This window comes from Melanostigma gelatinosum (assembly GCF_949748355.1).
Source record: "Melanostigma gelatinosum genome assembly, chromosome: 3".
NCBI lineage: Eukaryota > Metazoa > Chordata > Actinopteri > Perciformes > Zoarcidae > Melanostigma > Melanostigma gelatinosum.
This window is the reverse complement of record NC_136636.1, coordinates 22,079,664-22,100,183: the sequence shown is the minus strand read 5'-3', so window position 1 is coordinate 22,100,183 and position 20,520 is coordinate 22,079,664. Positions and strand designations below refer to the sequence as shown.

The following is a 20,520-nucleotide window of genomic DNA, read 5'->3' as shown; positions in this document are numbered from 1 at the left end:
CAATACCTGAAATATTTACAATAACTGACATTATTCTCAATTGGCATGTGACCAGCGTGAGAGTCACTGGCCATTTTGGCATTGTTTTGCTCTTCGATGTCTTTAAATCTTTCTTTTCTTTTTCAGTAAACAGGTGACCAATCAGAGCTGCGGATGAGCTTGCAGTGTTGTTATCAGCCTTATGCAATAACAGTGCAATAACGAAGCAATAAGCAGCTCAGATACAATTTAAAATGTTAAACTTTCTGATGGAGCTGTCATAGAAAGTGGTCTGACATTCATTTACAGGAGTTATGTACATGTGAAGTGTAGTCGGAGCACCTAAAGAATGACACAGTTTGGGATGGACAGGTGAATTATTTCTTTGTATGCCATGTGTGCCATTAGGGCTTCTTTACAAAAATCTACACAAAACGTGTTTACATATTTAGCTTTTTAATCTTTCTTCGGAAAAAACAACCCCCTCTCCACAATCACTTTGTCCCTGCCGTGTACCCAAAGTGTTCTCAACAATGAATACCGCACGGTGTTAGCATGGGCGTTAACCACAAATGTCTCACATGACTACACGGTCTCTACGTAATGACTTCATGACGACACGTTCTAAAAAATATCAGGAATCATCATCCAGATCTATTTCACATCACTTTAGCTTGTGACAGTTCTACTGCATGACACAAAACTCTTTGCTAACTCTGAAACCTACGCGATCTTTATTCAACACTAAAGTTCGGGACATTGTTAAAGAGCACCTAAAGTACCTAAATGATGATGATGATAAGCATGACAATGAGATTTGTTTTGCTTTATTATTCTGTTCTTGAAGTGTTGCAAATAAAAATGGGCATAGGTCGATTTAAAGTCACTCTACTCAGACTTTAAGTGTTTTGCAGTGGAGCTTTGTGATAAGGCTTCCTTTAAAAGCACCAACTAGATGACTTGTACTGTTGAATGGTTGTTTTTCACAAGTTTTCTATACATTCATCGTTGAACTTAAACCACGAACATGATGCATGATTAAAGTACAGTATTTGGTTCAGTATATTAGATATTTGCACCAACTAATATAGATAAAATAACTGCGATGTAGCCTGATTGCATGTACATAATATATACAGTAGCTACTCTGAATCTGGGGGGGAAAGATCTGAAACAAATGTACACTTTCCTAGATAAATGTTATAGAACAAAAAATCTGAATAGGATTCAAATAGCATTTGCTCAATCTGTTTAATCAGAGGGTGTTTGTTATGTTATATTATCCCTGTGTGATAAGTATCTAATACCTGATATAGACGGCAACATTGGTGACACATAAAGCAGTTCATGAAACTACATTATACTTGGAAAATATGGAACTGTGCAGCAACAAAGTGATGATCTCACATCACTAATAAATAGGTTTCGTTTTATGCAAAAGAGTATGACAGCAAGTTAAAATGAATTGTACTTATAAGCCATAACAATGATGAAGACGGATGTGAAAACATATCCTGATAATTGATCATATCGTATTTCATAATTTGATATTGTAAAAAAAAAAAGAAAAGAAAAAAAGATGAATTAAAATAAATAATGTAGAGCTGAAGAAATAGCTGACTCCCGATCGTCACAGCTGTGGTGATATTGATAAAAGCACCAGTATTCTCTGCTGAAGTTGAGATGACACTTACGTCTTTGTTCTTAAGGCATTTAATTTGTTTCACCAGGTTGTAAAGTTCAGGATTGCATATGTATAAGATTTGGCCTTGAAAGACTTATACAGTAGATATGTACCAAAGAACTTTGCAATAAATAGTAGCATCTGTCATGCTGTCATACTCTTTTTCAAAATGAGTCACCATAATTGAGAACAGCTCTCGTTGACAAGCACTCCGTGCACCATGATGCACGTGTGCTGTTGCAGAAATCACCTGAAGTCTAAAGCGCTGAGACAATTCTTGGTGATGTTTTAGCACCGATCTAAGACTACTGTGATCGCTAACGTGGTGGTAAATTTATTGGAAGTAAAGTGAATGTCATCCAGTCAAGTATACAGTAAAGTAACAGAATATAGTCTTTTGAAAATACTGTATTTTGAAAATACTGCACGTATGTTGTAATAACCTAGTTATACTCTTAACCTACTACGGGAATGATGGTTTGAATTACCCTATAAACATTTCTTAGATATAATTTGTTCCTGACTGAGAACTACATCATCACAGAGGACAGAAAAACATAAGATTTGAAGTGCTAATTGTAAAGTGTAAGCTTTGTGTTCAAAGTTTGGGCAGACAAGAGTCTTCTTTGTCTGGGGATTCAATGTAATTGGCAGCCTCTTGAAGTTTCAAAAGCATTGCCATCTATAACAAAGAAGAGAGAGTCGAGAAATCAGCAATACTGAAAGATCTGTTTCAGTTTTAAGTATTTCACGAAGCGTTGATTCTCAGAAAAGATCACAAAGTGCTGTCTTACCAGTGGATCAGATTCCATGGAGCTGGGTGGCGTCTCCTTGTGAGGCCTCTCCTCGCATGGCTGACCAGGGCTGCTTGAGCCGATGCTGGGGGGAGGCAAGTGGAACAGCTTTGCCTGGTCCTGCTGGGCAAGAGGCCAAGGCAGGGTGCCCCGCACCCACTCCACTGGGTCCTCCCACACCGCCTTCTGGCCGTGGACCTGAAGTGGAACAACATACCAGAACGGTAAAGTTAGAGGACAATATTTCCTGTGAAAGGGGAAGCCTCCGGCACTTCTTGAGGAAGAACCTCATGCTAGCTGGAGACCATGAGCTGGATTTTGTTGGCTGTAGTTTCTCACCTTGATGCCGTCCTTGGCCCCCTCTTGCAGGTAAGGAATGATAGAGTGGTTCCAAAGATCAATGAACCACGATCGGAACTCCTCCACCGTGACAGGACAGGACAGGAAAAAGCAGGGGCCTGAGGAGACACGGGAAGGGAAAGAAGAACACAGAGGACACACAATTTGACATTATTCACACAAATAAAGTCTTCAATATTCCCTACGAAATAAAAAAACAGCCTTCTTCAGCCCTGAAGTCATGCCCTGTCCTCATTCGAGTGTGCCTCATACCAATGAGGAAGTCCGACGTGCTGTGCTTCTCCAGGAAGGCGTGCAGGTGATACCACAGTTTGGGCACCCAGTCTAACACCCTGATCAGGTCCTCGTTGGTCAACTTTTTCTCATCCTCCGACTCCATCAGCTTCCTGTGCAAGTAGCGCACCAGGAAGCCGTTGGCTGGCTCCACATTGTTGGAGAAGGTCACCATCCTAAGGTGATGAAAGGCACATGCAAAAAGTCATATCGAAATACATCAGCGGGCTATTTCTTCATCTATATCAGCTTTGTCATTATCCCTTTTATCAATATCAACATTAGATCCAATTCAACCACCAAAATCATAAAAGTCTTTTTCCATCTCATCAATGTGACAGCATCCCGAAACCAACCTGTCATAATCAGTTAGATTTGACAAAATGTTGTGACTTTAAATGGTCCAATCATATATTTGTGCTTTTGTTTTTTAAAGGGTAAAATAGAGGATTTTCTTTTCACTATTTTCAGCAGAAGGCCGAAGTGTTGGTTGACTAATCTCAAGTGCAGATAATAGTGAGATGTTTGTATTTGTTGTCAAACTACAGACTAAAAGCAGATAAAGATCTGTGGTATAAAATATATATTTTTTCAGGTATAAGTTTTTCTTTATTACTTACTGAGTCTCAATAAAAACAAAGTAAACTCTGTCTGCCATTCACAGTGCTGAGTGAAATCGAACATTATTAAATCATGCTGTATATCAGATCACACATAAACACATTAACTCACAGTTTACTATTGACCTGCTTTAAGATGTCTTTTTATTGTATTGACTTGTTTACTCCACAGAGAACTTCAAATCTAACAGTATTGTAATCAGGACACATCCAGACAGAACATTTAAGACAATCCTGCAGAAGAAGAAGATACTTCCACGACCATTCCTGTAACCAACCTGAAGCTGAGATGGAGGCCGTGGTTCGCAATCATCTTCACTGGCTGATTGCTTGTTCCAATAATGTAAGGACTGAGTAACAAGAACAATATTACAGTTAAGGTCACATTAAATGTCACATAAATACTCTTGTAGCTCGTTTCAGTCTGTGTAGGTGGAGCTTACCATTTGTGGTATTTGCAGGTGAGAGCACCATTGACCAGTTCGCTGATGGACGCTGGCCCATGAACATCATCCAGGATAACGACGAGTGGTGTTTCTGATGTGCTGGTTTCCCGATCGATTTGATTGGCCAGGTTGGAAAGATGAAGCTGCAGATCCTGAGGACAAAAAGGTGAAAGAGAGACAGTCATGACAGGAAGCATGACAAACATGACACATGTAACCCACTGTTGTACCAGAATCATACGATTCATCACTCTCTGTCACCTTGCATGACTGCCGGTGCATGTTGAAAGTGACCACGATGCCGTCGGTGACGTCGCGGCCGCTGCGGTCCACCAGGTACTCAGCCAGCCGGGAAGCGAGGTAGCTCTTACCCGTTCCGCTCGGTCCGGACAGGATGAGACGCCGGTGTTTGAGCAGCAGACTGATGTAGTGTTGCATCATGGGTTTGGGAATGAGCGTTTCGAATACCAGGCCGTCCACACACTTCTCCTTCAAACCTGAGTATAGCGAAGAAAAGTGAGAACGGACTGTGTTGATTGGTGATAAACTTAAGTGTGATACTTGATATTTGACTTGATTGGTAAATGGTCAATGCGCCGTCGCAGAGATGTAGCGCCCACCCTTCGGCTCGCCCTCAGGTAAGCACAGTTGGCGTTATTTGCACTGTTAGCACCGTTAGCATCGTTAGCACCATTAGCTTCTAGTCGCCGACTCATCTGTCTCCATGTCGAGAGTCGTGTGGAGGCAATAGTTTTGCTCTGAATTTCGTATTGACCACTTTTTTTAAATTCTGCTAATATCTAAACCAAAAACAATCTACATTAGAAACAGGAGGAGCTTGGGTAAGATGTTGTGCAAACAGCTTTAAATCACCTTGAATGTCCTTTAGAAGCAAAATGGAGTTCAAGCATTATGCTCTGAAAATAACTTTGCATCTAGTGTAAGGAGTCCGTGCACCCCCCACCAGCCTGCAGGAGTCTAACGCTCCTCCTTAGCATGTAAGGGGCCCATGTGTCTGAGGCTGGTCGACCAGCTGGGCCTGGCTGCACTGAGATCATGTTACCCAGAGACCTGTCTGGGCTGCTGCTGCTCTGCTTCACTCACTGCATTCCAGCATGCAAAAGGTCTATCAAGGCCTCAAGCACGCTCAAACCAAGAACCTCTCCGCTCCTCACTGATCCCAGCTCTGGGTTAGAATCACTGATGGGCTCCGCATATGTGCAACTCCCAAACAGAAACAGTGCTGTTATGACAATATAATGTTTACAAGCCACACAAACCTGTACTAGTGATGACAATGTTCAGCTTGTATGAATCATTTGATATAGATATTTGGCTATTTCCAAAGAACCAAAACATATTGTTGTTGAACTGATGAGTTCATCAGCTGCAGGCTGGGGTCATTTGAGTTTATGTTTTGGTCAATGATGAGGACCGCTCACAGTTAAATGAAACTGAAGACACATTTGATGTAAAGAAGAGTTGTAATCAAATTAAGCAACACTGATCCAAACAGCAATTAAGACAGACGGCTCCAAAGTTAGTCCGGTAAACAGACGGGCATGAGGATTTGCACCCAGTTGAGACTTGGATTATAGGCAGTTAAACTCCCCAGATAAACACTTCACAACAGCTAATGATCTGATTGACACAAGAAACCTGATTACATATCCCTCAATGTCTGCGTGTGGACCCAGCTTTCAATTAAAAGATTTGTGGTTTGCCAGTTGAATGGATATTTGAAAATGGAAGCTGGACTGACTCCAACAGGCTCTGCTGCAGAAAAACAACTTGAGAGTATTAAGGAAGTTTATTTCATCAGCCCAAATATTGATTGACTGGAGGTAAAAAAGAAAGCTAGCCAAGTTCCAGGTTGACAGATCTCTATTGACATTGTTTTATATTTCTTTTATCGAGTCAGTTTTCACCTTTTCATTGATTTCACCTTTCCATTCTGTATCTGACAGCCAGCCCAATCTCCAATCTTAAGGCTAATATGATTGACACATTTCTCCACAGACCTTTCAGGGCCACTGTGATGCTACTGGGGCCCCGGGACATGCAGCGAGAGGGCTGTGTCTCTGGAGATTCTCCTCCCAGCACTCTCTTGATGTGGCCCATACTGTAACTGTAGATGGAGTCTGTAGACAGGCCCAGACTAGAAGTGGGGTCCACCTTGGCTATGTACACCTGGAATTAAAAGAATAGAAAAAGAGAAGTGAATATATCCGTCTGAGTAGGATTTAGTGTGATTTGACTGGGCCCCTGTTTCAGACCTGGACAAAGATGTGAGACCTGGACAATCTAAATTCCAATACATCTTTCACTAAGTTTCTGCTTTTTCATAATTCAAGGAGTTCAACATGATTCCATACGGTGTTTCGGCATCTTATATTCCACCAGTGTGCAGTCGTGGAACTCTTTGAAGTAACAGTGTGCTAAATGTAATGTGACAGCTTTAAACGTGCTCGATGCAAACTGTACATTCAGTTGTTGGACACGTCGCAGTGGTCAAAGTTGTCAGAAGAAGGGGACTCACCTTGAAAGCCTGGCTGACTGCTGAGTCCAGCATGGGCCAGTCCATCCTGCCATTCACCCTGACAGTGCCGACGAAGAAATCCTGCTGTTTAACGTCCTGCGAATGCAAAGTGCAGCAAAACCAGCGATACAGGGATTTCAAATCATGTTTATTTTGGTCTGAAGGAGGAAAGATGACGAATGTCAAACATGCTTACATCTTTGAAGACGTGCAAATCTGCGACACAAATCACCACCCGGACGCGGTGTTCATCCCTCTGAGAGGAAAGGCTGAGAGAATCTGCAAAGAAGACGTCTGCTGAGGAGTGAAGACAAAAACGGAAAAAGAAATGTCGTATCTGTGACACACGTTGAATATAAAAAACATAATATTACAAAGAATGTCAAACCTAGGACATTGTTTCGCAGTTTGGTAAATGCATGTGCAAATTAGAAAACTGTGAGGTCGAACACACAAAAAGTAAGGCGCAAAGATATTAAACCTTACAAACACAAGCAGGGGATTATAGTTCAATAACAGGATTTGACATTTCACTGTCGCACGTTAACTAAAAGTGGAGATTAATAATAGTTATTGGAAAAATTGTGAAAAAACACTATAATATGTTGTCTTTTTTTTCTTGATGGTGCACATGTACAGTACACAAATGAGGAGGTGTCTCTGCTGTAGTCAAATGTAAAGTACAAACTATAAACGCCTAAATTATACACATTTGCATATAAAGTATAACACAATTATTAAGTAAGTGTGTTTCTAGAAAAGCACTCCGATAACTTCAGTCATACGTATTTACTACTCATGCTGCGTCAGTAACATTTGATCTAAGAGCTATGCCTGCATGTCTTCCACCCCGGCGACACCATTGTGACACAATGTCAACATGGCAGAGACTGAACCGTACCTGAGCTGCTGCCCTCACTCGGCCCCCTGCTGTAGCTCTTGGGCATGGCTACGGACTGTCGAGGTGATGAGCTTCCCAGAGCAGTGAGACCTGAGGACTGGGAGACAGAGCTGGAGGGTCCAGGAGATGGACAGGGGGACAGACTACCCGTCTTCAGATGGTCATTCTCAGCCTTCAGGTTCTCCACTGTTGACTACGGACAACATCCCAGAAGTGGGGAGAAGTCATCTTCATGAATCATCCTTCCATAATACAACTGCAGTGGTGTTTTTTAAACATCACGAGACCATTTTTTAAGCAATAAAAGATGTCAGTTTGACTTACTAACATGCAAGAGCACATACACTCAACACGAACGTTGTCCTCAACATAAACATTTGCACAGTGTGGACATTTTTTGGAAGTAAAAAAAATCAAAAGGAACAAACCACACATACCTGCATGTTGCACATGGCGTCCTGCATCTGCTCCAGCTGATGGGCGGAGCTGAGAGCCTCCAGGCGGACGTCTGTCAGTTTGCGCTCCTTCTCCCACAGCTCTGAACGCAGGTCTGTTACAACGTTATCATCACCCACCTCGTCTCCTTCACAGAGTCTGGGGATATTCAGTGCAAATAACACAACGTCAGAGACGGCAGGAAGTGGCAAGGATCATTAGACAGACAGCTGTTTGAAACATTTCAATTTTAAACATAGATTCAGTAACATGAGCACAGACAGCGTAGAGTCTTGGAATAATCCACGGTATATTCACGTCAATTTTTTGGCAATGAAATCGAATCATTATGTCATAACACAATTCCAACCATCTGGTGTTGGACCGTCTCGTTCAAGAGATCTTTGCAGGGAGAGGTTTACCCTGATGATGATGCAGAGGCAGAGGACTTCAATGACAATGGAGGGTTGTTCCCACCATGGTGGACTCTAGGGGAGGATGGTGCAGAGGATTCTGGGGTGGAAATTTCCTCAATGTCGGCATATGGCCCAGCCTGCTTGGAGCCCTTCTTGCTGAAGGCCTTGTTGAAGGAGCTGCGTAACTGTACAAAGAAGAAACACGGGACAGAAATAAATGATAGGTCGAAAAACTACACCAGAGTATCATTCAATGGACAAGCACATCTTGAAAGCACTTGTTGTGTGAGCTGCTTCTATCAGATATGTTTTCCACTGAGAGTTGTAATCTGCATTTATTCTTAATTTATGTTGCCACCTTGTTTAATCTATTGACATGATTCTTTTTAAACAGTGGACAGACGTAAAAGCCCAACGCTAACTTGGTGTAATGTTTAAAGGAATTGAAATGAATAAAACAAAACAAAGAAGTCAATTTTGTTCATACAAAACATTTCCATTTAAAGTTTCTGCAACAGTGATACTTACTACTCATTGAACAGTTTGTAGTTTTCAGTACTACAAAACAGTTTTTAACAAAACGTACATACACCCTGATTCTGTAATATAATATCACGGTTATATATAATGATATACACTAAAGGGATTATGTGTGTGAAGTTTAAAAAGACGCAGACGACAGAGTTTCAAAACGTTTCACAAGTATGACTCACAACGTGCATGCAGACTGGAGAGGGGGGGGTTAGGGTATATTTACTGGAGCAACAACACTTACCTCAAAGACCTAAAATAAAAAGCAGGGCAGCATGAGGGAAAAACCAGAGTCACACTTAATAACAGACTTGGGACAAGATAGGACGAGAGAGACGAACACACATGCAGGAAAAAAACACGAGAGCTGCAGCTGATTTATTGTTTTATTTTTTCATATAAATTATAGTGTAATATAAACTGATAATTGCCATCATTTTATTATATACATTCATATTTTTTATTCTAACTGTCATTCTCTATTTCACACAAGCCTTTTCAGCAGCTTGTATTTTATTGCCGACATTGTTCCGTGTGAACTTGACATTTTATAATGTGGGTCCTAAGCGAGACCATGACTGAATTAGCTTTAAGTTTGATGAATTTGACATTTATATCTGACCAATTAAAAACCCAGACGCGCTGAACTGTTCAATTCAATCAACCAAACACGGTTTGATGGCGCTCATGCCTTTCTCTAATGATCTGAAGGAAACACCCGATTCGTAAACCCTTGCAAAATAATTCTTAGAATGTATTTTGGTGTAGCGTCTCACCACACAGTATGCTGGGACTCTTCTGGTCAGTGACTGGCAAAACTCAGATACAGCCAACAATATGTCTAATCAGTGCGGCCTCTAGATTCTGCCTGTGCGTTCTCACCCAGCTCTTCTTCTTCTTCTTCTTGGCCTCCTGCTCTTTCAGACTACCCATGCTCGAGTGGCTGGTGTTGCTGGTGAGGCTGGAGATGCTTTCGGACGAGTTCTGCCGATGGATCAGCGGTTCTAAATGGGAACACATTGATTAATGAGAGGGAAGCTTTTTGAAATTCCTACGTTCATCTTTGCGTGCATTTTGTTTATTGTACATCCCTAGAATATTCTGTACCTTTAGGTTCGATGTCCGGAGTGCTGAGAGCCTCCTGAGAGCCGAGAGCCTCCTGAATGATTTCATGGGTCTCTGTGTTTTTGACCCGAAGAACCTCGATGGTATCCTTCAGCTCAGTGAGCTCAGAGTCCTGAAGAAGGAACGTATCAATATGTGTTCATGTTAGCTCACTGAACCAACATTCAACATGTTGTTTTCATCTTTTTGGAATATGGAAATCCTGCTATAAGAAAGTTTGACCCACAACCTGGTAGCGTCTCTTTCACTGACAGCATCGAATATAAAGCAGCTGAATGACAATCGGACCAAATGTTTATTGTCATGTGTTTGTTGAGGCTGTAGTGACAACATTGTGTCTTTAGAATGATATTCATTGCTTGTTTCTTTCAGTGTCGTGGTTTTTTAAATGTAAAATGTCACACGTCTCAGTTGGTTTAACAATCATTAGCATTGCGACAAATACCTTTTGGTCCGAGGAGACCGACAGGGTCTGCAGGCGTGCCGTCATCAGCGCCAAACTCTGTTCAAATGCTGCTACCAGATTAGCCTTTAGAGGAAGACACAGAGGTAGGAGGAGGAAGAGAGAGAGAGAGAGAGAGAGAGAGAGAGAGAGCGAGGGGGTTGAGAGAGCAGACAGGTATGAGTCACCGGCTGCATCGAATCGGTCTGCAGCCTCACACGCTCACAGCACATCAAGCAAATGGCTTTCTCCGTCTGCTGGGAGAGGAGGGAGGGGATGGAGCACTGGACAGCTGTGGATGATGTCAGGGATGAAAGGGGACGTTCGGGTGTTGGTGGTGAGGGACGGCAGGGGTGTGACAAACCTCGCCAACCATCGTGTAGCATGTTTGACCTTCAGTCTCAGATATCGCACTCTACTTTGGCTGATGATGGTGTGACCATTTCGAAATCTTCTAAAAATCCATGGCTGACACCGCCATAATGAATTTGTTCAGAACTTATGAGCGATTCTACATGATGTTTTGTCTGAGCTTGCTTATGTACTTCTTTGGGGTCACATCTATTGAATAATTGAATATGTTGCTGCTCCTTGAATCTGTCTGAATGTTAATGACCCCCAAAAGTTAGTATTTGCGGTATCTTATTAGCCTTCAAGTCTCAGAAAACTATCAGGAATATTCAGAATTGGTGCTGAGAGAATTAGTTGGTTAATTAATCAGCAGATTGACAGACAATGAATAGACAATAATTGTTTGCTGAATTTATCAAGCCAAATATGCCAAATAAAGGTTGACAGAATATAACAGTTAGTTGATAACGTGGCAACATGCTTCAAGGTGATGAGGTCAGATGAGACAGCAAGCCCAACAGAGATGTCAGATGACATCAGCTGGTCAGCTTGACGTCCACTCAGAATCATGCAGAAGCATCAAGAGAGCGCTCTGGAAGCAACAGTCCAACAAACCTGGCCGAGCTGCTCCACCCAGCATCCAAAGGTGCAGGTCAGCGGGAGGGAGGCAGGGACGCAGCAAGTCCAGCAGTCAACACGTCCAAAAAACATAAAAGAGAGGGACAGAGGCGTTAGGCGTGGGCTTAAACTTCGTAAACAGCAAAAACATATACAGAACGAAACACACACACACACACACACACACAGGTAGGCTGCATACACTCACTCAGTATAACTCTCAGGTTAGTTGATAAGCAACGGCAGAGGGCAAAATGTTCAATAGAAGACCGTAGTTCATACGGGTTGTCTATTAGATCGGGATCAGTGGTGAGGTGGTGTTAAAGTAAAAGTTGAATGTGATGGAAACAGCCAGGCTCAAGCGTCTAGAAGCTGCAGGGTGACACTAAGAGAAGAAGCAGTGGCGGCTTCATCAAGGCTACAAGGACTACAGCAACAGTGGAAAGATGTGAGTGGCAGTGAGAGAACTGAAAATATGGCATGCCTTCTGTAACATAAACCACAACTGGGGACTTGTTTTGTTTTCCCTTCATTTCCCATCATCCTTCTGCAATCAGCTATCCAATAAAGGCATAAAATGCTCCAAAATATTCAAAAAAGCCACGAGTGTTGGGTCGGTAGATCCTAGATGCGTCATGATGTCCTTACTCCCCCGTGAGCATCTAGAGCAGGGGTGTCAAACATACGGCCCGCGGGCCGGATCCGGCCCGCCACGTCATTTTATGTGGCCCGCGAATCCGCCAGCAAAAAAAAAATAATTTAAATAATTTTTTTTTTTACAAAAATGTAAAGTTAGATGTGAAAATAAAAATATCCCCATGGTCGAAATTATGAGATAGAAAGTCGAAGTGATGAGATAGCATGTTGTCTGTGTGCCGACATTAAAACTATCACAACAGGTGGACAGGAGAGGCAACAACCCATAAAGAGGATTTCCAACAAGTAATCGTGCCTTTCTCAACATGCGTACTTCTCTGGACTTGTGAACTCGTGGAACGTCATCAGTCTCAGCCCAAGTACTGTTCCAATTCAAAGTTCACATCGAGCCAAGCACGGTCCTAATGCCCGGATGTGGCTCCGCCCATTTTACCCGGGATGCATCGGAGGTGACTTGTCTGTACTTGGGACAGCCAAATATCCCAGAATACATTTTGCACCAGCAACAGGAAACAATGGCGGAGGAGAAATCACACAACTGGAAGTTGAAACTGTTGTTTTGAGGCGAGAAGTTAGTTGTTTAAGCACCAAATCTGTGGTCGGTTTGTCAAGATTCAGCCGATTTTAAAATCTGCTCTGACGATTTCGGAGATGTGAGGTGTTGCTAGCGGGATCTGATCCACATACATATATTTATCTATATATGTATATATATATATACATATATAATTGTATGTATGTATATATATGTAAATAATAATATGTCATTTTTGATTTTAAATGAAAATGAAAACAGCAGGGTTGTCATATTTAGTTTGATTGTAAAAATACTTTACAGAAAAAAACGAATTAAACTCATGAGACCAGCTGAGGTGGTGACGTCATCAAGTAAGCTGCTGTTCCAATTGTCTGTAGGGCTGCAACAACGAATCGATAAAATCGATTATTAAAAGAGTTGGCAATGAATTTCATTGTCGATTCGTTGTGTCGGGCGATTATTACGCCATTCAATAAGTCGCGGAGATGTTTGAGTATAAAAAAGTTGAGTTGAGCCATTCGCGCCGCCGGTCTCGCCGGGGGCTATTTGTGTTCATTCGCACTGGACGCGCCGGAGAGGGGGCGGGGCTTATCGCCCTGAAAGCCGTTCAACTGTCCGCCATTAACCATGGAAAAAATAACTTCTATTTCTGCTTAGTACGTGTTGTGGAAGTCACAGATATCCCGGGAAACTAAACTAAATATGTTAGGAGTAGTTAAATTTACAACCGGCCCTTTGAGGGCGACCGTGATGCTGATGTGGCCCCAGAGTGAAAATGAGTTTGACACCCCTGATCTAGAGTCATCCACAGTGACGCTCCTCTTCTTAATTCGTAAATGTGTTCTAACAAAGTTAAAGGGCAAATATTAACCATATTTGCTGTTTATATTGCTTCTAATTGGGATGAAGAAAACATCTGTTGAGTATTTTAACATAAAATTGTTTGATTGTGTTGAATTAAAAACCCAAAAATACAGCGGGTCCAACAGACCCACAACACCTGCTGAGTAACAAAAGAATGAACACCATACAAGGGTTAAGTGAGCAAGGATTCACACCATATCTTTCCCACATCTCACCCTCACACAAATGCAGGGCAGATACTAGATACACCTGTTAAATGGGGTTTCTGTATGTCAGTCGGTTGCGGGCTACAAACTCGTCGACTCAGCGGAGGTATCGCTTACATTTTGGATTGATCACACTGATAAAAGACCTCGCAAGCTTCCAACACAAACAAAATATCTTACAACAAGAGGCCGAAAGGGCATCTAAGAAGAATTCAAAATAAAGCATACATACATTGGCAGTAAGCTGCATGGTCAAGTCGGCAACCTTTTCCTGGGAAGACTCCAGCTCTCGCCTCAACTTGCGGATTTGCTGCGGACAAATTGAAAAGTAAGCCCCAGCAGCATGGACAACATACAAAAGCTCGGACAAAAAGCCAGAAGTGCTGGGGATAACTGAGCAACTGAATGTGTTAGAATATGTTGTTTCATTTGTTTAACAAAACAAAAGCTAATATATATATATATATATATATGTATATGAAGGAAACCAAAATGACAGTGGTATATACTCTCCAAACCAAGGGCAAATGTTCAATCAGTAGATGACAGTGGGACTTTTCTCATGCACTGGGAATTTCATGAGAATGTCCTTATTAAATGACAGCAGGTGGTGCTAAATGATAAAGAATATTAGAGATAAGACAAAATGAACTGAGTTATGAGACCCTGAGGTAAGAGATCTGTGGACTTCACTGAGCGCTGATAGCATCATCTGGTGAATGGACCCCGTCTCAACAGGGAATGACTGACAGATGATGCAGAGAAAAGACACAATGTGAGTTGAAGAGTCGTGGCACGTTGGCCTTACCTCCCCTTGTATCCTCTCCTCATTCTAACGAAGGCATGGCGAAGGCAAATGAACAATAAAGAGGGATAAGTTAACTTCAGGGCCAGTGACGAAAACTAGTAATCCACAGAATCACTCAACCTTTATAGAGACGATAATGCTGAAACAGCAACGTGGACGAAGCACCGGATAGCTGTCCAATCACAGAATGCAGTACGAGGTCACTAAAGGGTTTGTAACCAACTAGGGAAGGCTTTAAGGTCACTTAATATAATGCATGCAAGGTTTTCCTTGAAGACAGGACAGCGTGTAAACTGAAGTCACAAAGCACTGGACACCAGCTACAGTAACACTGTACTGTACATGTTGGTTGTATCTACTCACCGCGGAATGGTTGGATGAAGCGTTGGACGCCAAAGAGAGCACAGAGCCGTGCACTGAAACAGGCAAGGGAGGGATTTGACTTATTATTAAAATATACAATTCACTTATCCCTGTTATCCCCAATCACAAATAAAAGACCAACGCGGGAGCATTGCTATGACTGACAACCCTTAAGACGATGTAATATCTCAAACTCAGTCAGCTAATTAAGAACATAGCAATGACAGGCATCGAAATACAATAAGAACTTGGAGTTTGAGCTAGAAAGTGTATTAAAAAGCCTGCAAATTATCTGAGAGTGAAAGCAGGTTTGAATTATTGGTGAAAAGACTCCTCATTTGTTTACATGTGGACCACAGATAGTGCCTTTCAGCCCTTATATAACTCACTGGTAATCTACAATGAATGCACCAAGACTCTCCACTTTTCTTGTTCATGTAAACAAATGTCCTTCTGGCATTTTCCTCAACAGATTGGGTGCTGTACGAGGGCACAGCTTTTGTTTAGTTTGAGGCCACGTTGAGTGACTCCCCTGCAGGGGGGGGGGGGGCCCGCGGAGCAGGCTCACCATCATCCCCGGGTTCCCGGAAAGACCCGCACCGCATCATGCTTTTTGGCCGGTCAGCCAGGGACATACTGCTGCCCAGGGGGGAGGAGCCATAGAGATCGCAGGCCGACTCACTGGGTGGGCCGATGCTGTTGGAGCGCGATATCCTCGGGGTGCCACTCGAAATTGGGGCAACTATCATACAAGAGAGATGAAAGTTAAAAGATAAAAGATAAAAGTAAACCCATGTCCTAGACCTGCTCTTAAAATATGTTTTACATTTTTATTACATTTTTAAATTCTTTAATTTTCTCTGTGTAGATAATTTATTGACCCTAGGGTCACACTGTGTTTTTTATGCTTTTAAATGTCTGCTCTGTTAAGCACTTTGTGATACTACTGTCTGTGAAAAGCGCTATATAAATAAAATTCATTCATTCATTCATGTTTGGAAAGACAGTGAGTGAGTGGCACAGATAAGGCCGAAGGATGCAGTTCTGTGTAGCATCTCTCTCTCGCGCACACACACATACACACACACACACACACACGCACACACACACACGCACACACACACACACATCTAGGTATAGCACGCTTATTCTGATGACTCAGTGAAAGGAAACACTACAGTTCCACAACAGTCAAAGAGATAAATATAGCCTGACATGACCCCCTATATCGGCAGCATAATTCAGACTTAAACTCAAGACTATATGAGTGCAGATGTGAGACTGTAATATTCACATATAATGTAATATACAATATTCACAGTCCCATCTGGTACCATAATCATTTTTGATGACTTGATGTATGATTGAACAACTTGTGTCAACATTTCCCGAACTGTAAACTCTATGCCAGACATTCCTCTCAGTGGGGAACTGAATATCGCTGCCCTCAATAATGATCAACGGTGAGATGGCTTATCACGGACCTCAAGTCTCATTAGTTTCAAAGCGGGGTGCGAATTTCGAACTTGGCAGCCAAATGGAGAGAGCAGACTCACCCACGTTGGTGAGAGGAGCCTTGCCGGAGGAGGGGAGGAGGAACGGGCGGGTGGGAGAAGGCAGCTGGGGGGGGCTGTCGCTCTCAGTCATGCTCACTATGTTGTGGGAGTGGCGTCTTTCCGGTATGCCGTCACTCTCGGACAGGCTCGAGCCGTAGCGTCTGAGAAAAGAAAAGTCGTTTTTTTAACTTCCAACAATGAGGAGACATCACAGTGTGAGATTTCAAATAAGATGCCTTGACTGCAATTGTTATGACGTACTCGAAGCCTTTCTTCGGCAACGTATTTCTGTCTGTTTGCGAGCTGTGAAGAAGAGAATAAAACATTGATAATGGAGGTCAAACAGTCATTGGGAATAATTCTAATAAAGATGATCAAACTTGAAATTAATCTAATAATTTTAAGCTTTTTCACAGGACAACAAGGGTTTCTCTTCTAAGCCTTTTTGTCTATCTTGCCCATATGGCTTACTGGGCACTTGCCTACACAGCGTGGGATTGCCTGAAAGTACTGACCATCTCCACCCTGACAGACAGAAAGATTCCGATGGAGCCGGCCCCTCCATCTTCTAAATGACACCTCAGAGTTTCCGTTCCCGGAAAAGGCACATAAAACATGATTGGCTGGTATGTCTGCCGCCAAGAAACTTATAACCCAAAGTTGGATGTCTTCAAAGATGCTGGGATAAATGCAGTTCCTTCTACCAGTATCGGTTCATAGGAAGTTCATAGTTCATATATTTTTAAATTGACTGTACACCTTTGATACGTTAATGTTAGATATTACTTACCTATCTGTGAGGTTGAGGGATGTCCTGCTGCCGGCTCCCCAGGTTCCCGCACCCCTGTCGTCCTTGTCATGCATCTCAGTTCTGACATACCTCCCACTGGAAGGTACGCTCATCTGGAGCGGCAGGGACTCCATGCTGCGGTGCATGCCAGACAGCTTGGGGTAGAGCAGGGGTGATCCGCTGAGACTCAGGCTTTCGCTGGTGTAGGAGCCGGGGGAATCGATGTGGAGCACAGGAGCCGGGCTCGGGGTGAGGCGGGAGGACGTGTGGGAACCAACCAAGTCCTGCAGCTTGGAGTAAGGGGGTACTTTGGGCGGGAGGTCCAGGAGGGTCACACAGGAATCAAGACTGTTGAACTTGTCCAGGTGAGCCAAGCTGGGTGGACGACCCAGAGACTTAGTGTTCAGCATCCTAGGGATCAGGCATGAAAAAAGATGTTACGATATAGAAACTAAGTGCATTATGGGTATTCATTGCAGTTCATTTTCTAACTTCTCTACCACCAGCCATGTAGATAATTGTGGTTATATTTTCCATGGTTTTGACAGATCTGTCTCTAAGAATTCTGCCACTAAATTTCAACAGAAAAACAAATCCAAGGAAACGATCTTCCCGTTAGTCTAAACTGATAGTGAGCTCTGTGGATTAACTGGAGTAACTGGGACACTGTTTGTGGAAAGAGATGTAGCTCTGAAATTTGTTTTTATGGTTTTAAATCCTGTCTGCACCATGACATTTCATTTACTTTCATTGTACAATGGTGGTGCATTAGGTGGCAGCAGAAATCCTGAGCATATAAAACCACAGTTAATGTAGCGGCATGGTTGGATACCTAAGGAGAATAATCCCTATCAAGTGGTATTTACATGAGACACCTTGGTGTGGTGGGTGAGGACAGTTCAGGGTATTTGCTGCTGGTGGTCCGTCTCAGGCCGTGCAGCTTCATCGTGGACTCCCCCGTGGACAGAGCCTCTCCTTTCAGAGAGCCATAGTCGAGGTCAGCCTTGGCCTTGGCTCTCTCCTTCTCCTTCTCTCGGTCCGTCATGTTCACTGGGCCTGTGCTCGTCCGATGAGACATCTTGCCGCTGCAGCTACCGGCCTCTTTGATCCTGGGGCCCGTGGAAGACATGGGCACGGGTTTCAGGGTCAACAGACCGGGGTCGATGGTACCGCTGACGGGCCGAGGCGCAGAGCGACCGATCACACTGAACGTGCTCGATTTGGCCGGTCGAGGCAGGCTGCGGTACTGAATGCTGTTTCGGGTGTTTGGCCCCAGGAAGCTCTGCTCGCTGCTGGCGTCAAAACTGTTCTCTCGACCCCCCGAGGGGGTCCCTCCTCCGACAGGCTTCATAGGGATGCAAGAAGACCTCGGGGTTTTGCCCACGGTAGCAGAGCCACTGGAGATGGTGGCGCCCCCTGCTGTCATCACAGTGGCGGTACCGGTGGCTGTCGGTGGCTTCTTGTAGCCAAAGGAGGCTCCGGCCGTGGGTTTAACTAAACCTGACGGGGGCTTGCGGTGCTCTCCCTGATGATCCCTTCCAGCATCTGAACGAGACCGTTGCAGACCAGCAGTTTTGAGGGAAATCCTGGACTTATCAAGTGGCTTTTCACTTTTAGGTGCTACATAAAGAAAGAGATTTCATAGTTTAACGACAATATAGAAATGGCAATAACAATTGTTGTTAAATGATGATGATTCTTCTTGTTGCCAACATGACTCGGAGAAGGAAACGCTACTCAAAAACATAAATAATGAATGGACGGACAGACGATGGCGCAGTAAAACCAGTAAACTTGGACAAACAAAAACGAAAAGAACTCCACTTAAATGACTGCAGCATAAATCAATTATAGTATAATTTCACATAAAAGCAAATGTATATGTCCTTCCATCCATTCGAGCTGAGATGAAATACAAGCAAGAAACATCTGTATTTACTTCGAGAGCTCATGTGCCTGTGACCTCAAATGTGACTCACCAACTTAAAAGGATCTTATGCTGAAATAAACTGACGACATTTTTTTGGACCATATCACAAGACCTATCCAAGTGAAAAAAATCAATCAAATCAGATCCAAACGGATCATTAAAGTAAAAGCACAGAGTTGGCAAATATGTAGCGACAGAGAAATATTAAAAAGGGATTTTGTTTCTTCTCTTTCTGCAAAACTGCAGTCAAGCGTACATACAATCAGATCTAATGTTGAATGCTTCTGTTTAAAGCTAATAATACGCAGAGGAAATTAAAATGAGGTCAAGAATTGTTGGTATTGGAACTCAATTTCAATGGTGGCATGTTTTGTTGGGGATTTAATAGATTTAGTTGCTGCCGATGGCAGACACAGCGTCTCTGTACAGTAAGTCACCGGCCTCTCTCTGAGGTAATAGCAGAAACGTGGCTCTGGGCTCAAAGCTGATTTTTTTAATGGCACAGATGAATGGTGCATTTTTCCTTTGGTATACTGTGCAACAAATCAAAACCTGGCTCTCGCTAAGAGGTACACTTCTGTATTCATCAGACATCCGCCTTGGCTGCTCTAAAAACAGGCTGTTTTACATTTGGATACAGCATACAAAGAGAAAATGGACGACAGAGATTTAGTCGTTAAAACAAGTTTAAAAAGCAGCAGAGACAAACCAAATTCCTGCAGGAAAGGAACAGCAGAGAGGAGAGCAGGCTGATGGAAAGAGAATGTACCATTGGATCTCACCTGCGACTTTCAAAGTGCTCTGAGAGGTGTGGGTGATGGGGGAGGTCACGCCTATGGGAGGATTACGACCCTTCTTGAGACTACCTGGATGACCCAAGCTTTGAGGCTTCCTCAGTTCTCCTTTACACCCTGAATCTTCACTGAGGCTCGGAGGCTTCTTCCTCCACTTGCTTGGCGCCTCCGTCTTGAGGCTCCCCGTGCCGTAGCTGCAACTGTCGAGCTTGTGGGCGGCTTTGCCATCCTCGCTGTACCACGAAAGTCCACTCTCCACCAGGGAGCGCTTCTCTGCATCAGTGCGAAGCTGCGGAGGGAGGGAAGCGGCAGACACGGCCTGTGTTATCGGTGGAACCGACTGTTTGTCTGTTATCTTTGTTTCATCTCAGCTGCATTCCAGTGGGGAGCAGGGAGAGACAGACTGATATGCCCCGAGCAGATTAAAGAAAGCCACAGAGGAAGACAAAGGAATGAAAACAAACCTCCCCCCAAAAAAGGATTTATGGATTTAACACTTT

General features: G+C 43.2%; 1 protein-coding gene across 1 annotated transcript in view; it reads right to left on the bottom strand.

Annotated features, from left to right (window-relative positions):
- nav1b (neuron navigator 1b) overlaps positions 1-20,520 on the bottom strand; it is a 44,827-nt gene that overhangs the window by 1,041 nt on the left and 23,266 nt on the right. Inside the window, exons 5-27 of the mRNA XM_079265372.1 lie at positions 20,009-20,309; positions 18,163-18,916; positions 17,297-17,707; positions 16,507-16,667; positions 15,519-15,692; positions 14,951-15,003; positions 14,012-14,089; positions 10,549-10,632; positions 10,086-10,215; positions 9,861-9,982; positions 8,454-8,632; positions 8,034-8,190; positions 7,597-7,789; positions 6,892-6,992; positions 6,696-6,791; positions 6,178-6,346; positions 4,418-4,653; positions 4,154-4,308; positions 3,989-4,060; positions 3,070-3,266; positions 2,797-2,915; positions 2,458-2,655; positions 1-2,345 (exon numbers count right to left, since the gene is read on the bottom strand). The exon at positions 1-2,345 is cut by the window's left edge and continues 1,041 nt beyond it. Of these exons, the coding sequence (XP_079121498.1) occupies positions 2,262-2,345; positions 2,458-2,655; positions 2,797-2,915; positions 3,070-3,266; positions 3,989-4,060; positions 4,154-4,308; positions 4,418-4,653; positions 6,178-6,346; positions 6,696-6,791; positions 6,892-6,992; positions 7,597-7,789; positions 8,034-8,190; positions 8,454-8,632; positions 9,861-9,982; positions 10,086-10,215; positions 10,549-10,632; positions 14,012-14,089; positions 14,951-15,003; positions 15,519-15,692; positions 16,507-16,667; positions 17,297-17,707; positions 18,163-18,916; positions 20,009-20,309 (4,224 nt within the window). The 3' untranslated portion in view covers positions 1-2,261. The remainder of the gene's footprint in view (positions 2,346-2,457; positions 2,656-2,796; positions 2,916-3,069; positions 3,267-3,988; positions 4,061-4,153; positions 4,309-4,417; positions 4,654-6,177; positions 6,347-6,695; positions 6,792-6,891; positions 6,993-7,596; positions 7,790-8,033; positions 8,191-8,453; positions 8,633-9,860; positions 9,983-10,085; positions 10,216-10,548; positions 10,633-14,011; positions 14,090-14,950; positions 15,004-15,518; positions 15,693-16,506; positions 16,668-17,296; positions 17,708-18,162; positions 18,917-20,008; positions 20,310-20,520) is intronic.